The sequence below is a fragment of the Aphanomyces astaci genome, assembly GCF_000520075.1.
Source record: "Aphanomyces astaci strain APO3 unplaced genomic scaffold supercont1.22, whole genome shotgun sequence".
NCBI classification, from domain to species: domain Eukaryota; phylum Oomycota; class Saprolegniomycetes; order Saprolegniales; family Verrucalvaceae; genus Aphanomyces; species Aphanomyces astaci.
The window spans coordinates 431,399-435,301 of NW_009798285.1; the positions used below are offsets into that span (position 1 = coordinate 431,399).

The following is a 3,903-nucleotide window of genomic DNA, read 5'->3' on the forward strand; positions in this document are numbered from 1 at the left end:
CAGTTTCTCACAGTGGAAATGATGTCATCCATTTCAATGCCAAACGATTCAAGTGTTCGAATTTTGAAAAGTCATCACCTTCCGATATGGTTGGATAATATAAAGTTTCAAAAATTATCAAGTTTACCCCGTTTCGTTTAAGGGGGGAGATCAGTATATCCATCTAAGTTATAAAAGAAAAACACACGAACACATACTGTCAATATATATATATATATATTATATACATGTCTCGATTGAAAAACGAAACTACACTATCAATATATATATATATACAAACAAACACGAAACCATACTGTCCATATTTTGTGGATTCGATACGAATTTCCAGACCCTGTCGAATCAAATCACGAATCGACGCGATTGGTTAATCCATTTTTGAGTGGATTTGATGATTGGCTCTTACAGAAAGGACACGTAGATTCAACCAATCAGAACTCGAGCGTGATTCAATATATTGATTCGACAAACCACACTAATTTTGGAAAGTTATATCGAATTCACAATATAAATAAATACACATATATATAAACATATCTCGGTCAGAACACAACGAAAACACACACACACGACACCTATATATATATATATATATATATATTACCATCGTGTGACGACGTATTCCGACAAGCCTTCGGCCAAGTCTTGGTCCGTGGCAAACCTGGCGAGGCCAAAGTCACATATTTTGATGGAGCAGTCTGAGTTGACGAGGATATTAGATGGCTTGAGGTCGCGGTGGAGCACGTTGGCGCTGTGGATGTACTGGATGCCACATAGAATTTGGTACATAAAGTGCTGGATATGCTCATCACTCAGGTGTTCCTTTGAGTGAATTACACGACACAGGTCCGTTTCCATCAACGACTGCACAATGTACAAATCGTCAAACCTAGCATCGACTCCATCTCAATATGTTCGTAGCAGACGTCTGGTATTACGTGGAAAACGACAGCGGTCGCTGCAGTTCGTGCACACCCATGATGCATGGGTGTGCACCCAACTTGTTCATGAGCTGAATCTCCCTGAACGCAAGCATCGCCACCTTGGGATGCCGCATGAACTGCGCGATCTTCTTGATGGCGTACGTGCCGCCGTTGAGGCAGTCGCTTGCGGCGATCACGACGCCGTACGTGCCCTTGCCCACAACTTTGACCTGAACATATATATCAAACGCGTTCAAAACGTCCACTACGTGTTTTGGGGCGTACCATGCGATACCGATCCGACACGGTAAACGTGGAGTCGCCGATGATAAACTGGTGCAATGATGGCGCAGACGCGGTCGTCGTCGGATCAACTGCCGACGCCGCCGCCGGACCCTGGATTAACGACGGCCGGTCCACAAAGCCTACATACATGTAACCGACAAATAAATACCGCCAGAAACACTAACACATGTGAATATACGGCAAACAAATGGCGAGATTCTAAGATGCCAAAAGGACCGGGAATAGTAGACATTTTTACTCTCGCTCTTTATATATATATATATATATATATATATATATATATATATATAGTGCTTTTCATCCAAATTGGCCAATTTGGGGCGATTATTGAAATCGCCTACAAATCGAGCAAAATCAATATGGTTAGCTAAAAGAACAAAGGTTGCAATATGATTGGCTAAAATTGAAATACAACGATACCGCATATACTTGGTTTGATACTATATGTCGCAGGTCCGGCGACGGTTGGGCGGCTTAATTTCAACCAACCACCAGAGGGAATTTTGAGTAGATTCACACAAATATATATATATATATATATATATATATATATATATAGAATATATATATACTGTATATATATATAGAGAGAATATATATAGAGAGAAAGAGAATATATATATATATAGAGAGAGTGCGAGTGAGAGTGAACGAGTGAGAGCGAGAAAATTGTATCAACGCAGACTCGCAATCCAAATGCAACGACGACTAGTCCTACTAGCACGATGTGGACGGACTACTACTAGTAATACTAGTAGTACGAGTACTCCTACTAGTAGTACGTACTTTGTTCAACGTCGTCGCCAACAAACGAGCTAAAGAGGTGGCGGTTGGTGAGGCTGTGGCGGGTGGTTGAGTGCAGCCACGGGTACCGCTTGACGCCGGGGGTACTCGGTATGACAGACGATAAGCTCGCCGCGCCTTCGCCCAGCGGAGAAATATGCACCTACCCCCCACAATGATATATATATATATATATATATATTGGATATATATATTCAGAGGATCTTGGTACCGAAAGCATCATTTTGCCATAGAAACTTTCATTGGCGTTGGACAGCGTGTACGTTTGCCAGCTCGACTCCATGCCTGCGCGATTGAAAAAGTACGCCAAGTTGACCGTCGTCCGCCCCAGGACGTCGTGGGTGGCGAGGTGGCAGAATTGCACTAGTCCGATTATGCACCCTTATTAGTCCCAACTACTACTACATACATTCCCATGGTGGGCAACGATCGATCGACACTCAAATAGACACCATTCCCAACAACTTTAACACTGGAATGTGTGTGTTTTTGTATATATATAATATATATATTCACAACTAGATCCAACCCCATTACATCCGCATTTGGCATGCAAGCATCCAGTATCCATTCAAGAAAAATAGTATAATATATATATAAAGAAAACATTGAACACAAATATGCTATCTGTTGTTATTACCTCCCAAGAGTGTATTGTCATCACGAGACAGGCTGTCCATTTGCAAAAATAGATCCTGGTTCATATCAAAATGACACACGTCGCCGTCCGTGGCCGACGTAGCGACCATCACTTTGCTCTGGGCCTGCGTCGGCTGCTGCTCACGACCTCCCGCCGAGGTACTCTCAAAAGCGCACCGGACAAAGTACCTTTCGTGAGGGTCCGTCCGGATGCCCGTGAGGTGCTTGAACTTGATCGCGACGATGTACCCGCCAACAAACGACTCGCGCACGCGCTCCGAGTGCGACGGCAGCGTCAAGTTCATGCTGAAACCCTGGGGCTTGAACACCACCGACGACGCCACCACGTCCCCAAATATTTCCCATCTACAAGGAAATATATATATTATTTCATGTATAGTCACGAATCTATCAAAAACCAGCCACAGAAGATCGTTCACCAAGGCATTCTACTAGATTGTTATTCACGATGGAATATAGCACTCGCGATATAACATGACGGAAAACTTGAACGATCAACGCCTACCACTTAGTAGAATGATGTTAACCATAAGCTATCAAATATACCGTTCCATACAATATATATATATATATATATATACCTTCCATAAAAAATAATATTTATATATATATATCAACCGTTGTACGATATTAAAAAATATTATAACAGATACATGTATTGTATAAATATTATATATATACATCGATTCTAAAAGTATTGAATGCAAATAAATATATATATCAACCATCACCACGAAAACACATGCATTGGAGATTCGGTACGAATTTCTGGACCCCGTTCAATCGAATCTCGCCGACCAAACCTATCACGAATATCTCCTATTGGTCACAATCCGACATTACTTGTTTCTGATTGGCTACAACTCTTTTTGCCTTTTGGATAGTAGCCAATCAAAACACGTCTCGGCTCTATTTGTGTTCGGTTGAACGAACCCTGGAAGCTTGGGCATTTTGTAGATACAATTCACAATACTATTCCAACAGACTGTCCAATTTGAACGTACAATCCACATCCTATACATATACACATCACCTTGCCTTGGTTAAGCTCTTGTCGGCGATTCTCTTACAACAAGCAGCAAATTCTATAGATATCCTCCAATCACCGCCATCGCACTTTTCTTTCAATACAAGAAATACACTCATATGCTCTCGAAACCAATAAATCGACACCACATCCCTCTCACAACACCCCCCAAGGAATGTGATA

At 41.8% G+C, this 3,903-nt stretch overlaps 1 protein-coding gene across 1 annotated transcript in view; it reads right to left on the bottom strand.

The window, feature by feature from the left end:
* Window positions 1-3,903, bottom strand: part of H257_09269 (CMGC/MAPK protein kinase) — a gene marked incomplete at both ends in the record, with an annotated part of 8,641 nt that overhangs the window by 3,096 nt on the left and 1,642 nt on the right. Inside the window, 6 exons of the mRNA XM_009835432.1 lie at window positions 616-889; window positions 939-1,153; window positions 1,209-1,348; window positions 2,016-2,175; window positions 2,245-2,396; window positions 2,674-3,038. Of these exons, the coding sequence (XP_009833734.1) occupies window positions 616-889; window positions 939-1,153; window positions 1,209-1,348; window positions 2,016-2,175; window positions 2,245-2,396; window positions 2,674-3,038 (1,306 nt within the window). The remainder of the gene's footprint in view (window positions 1-615; window positions 890-938; window positions 1,154-1,208; window positions 1,349-2,015; window positions 2,176-2,244; window positions 2,397-2,673; window positions 3,039-3,903) is intronic.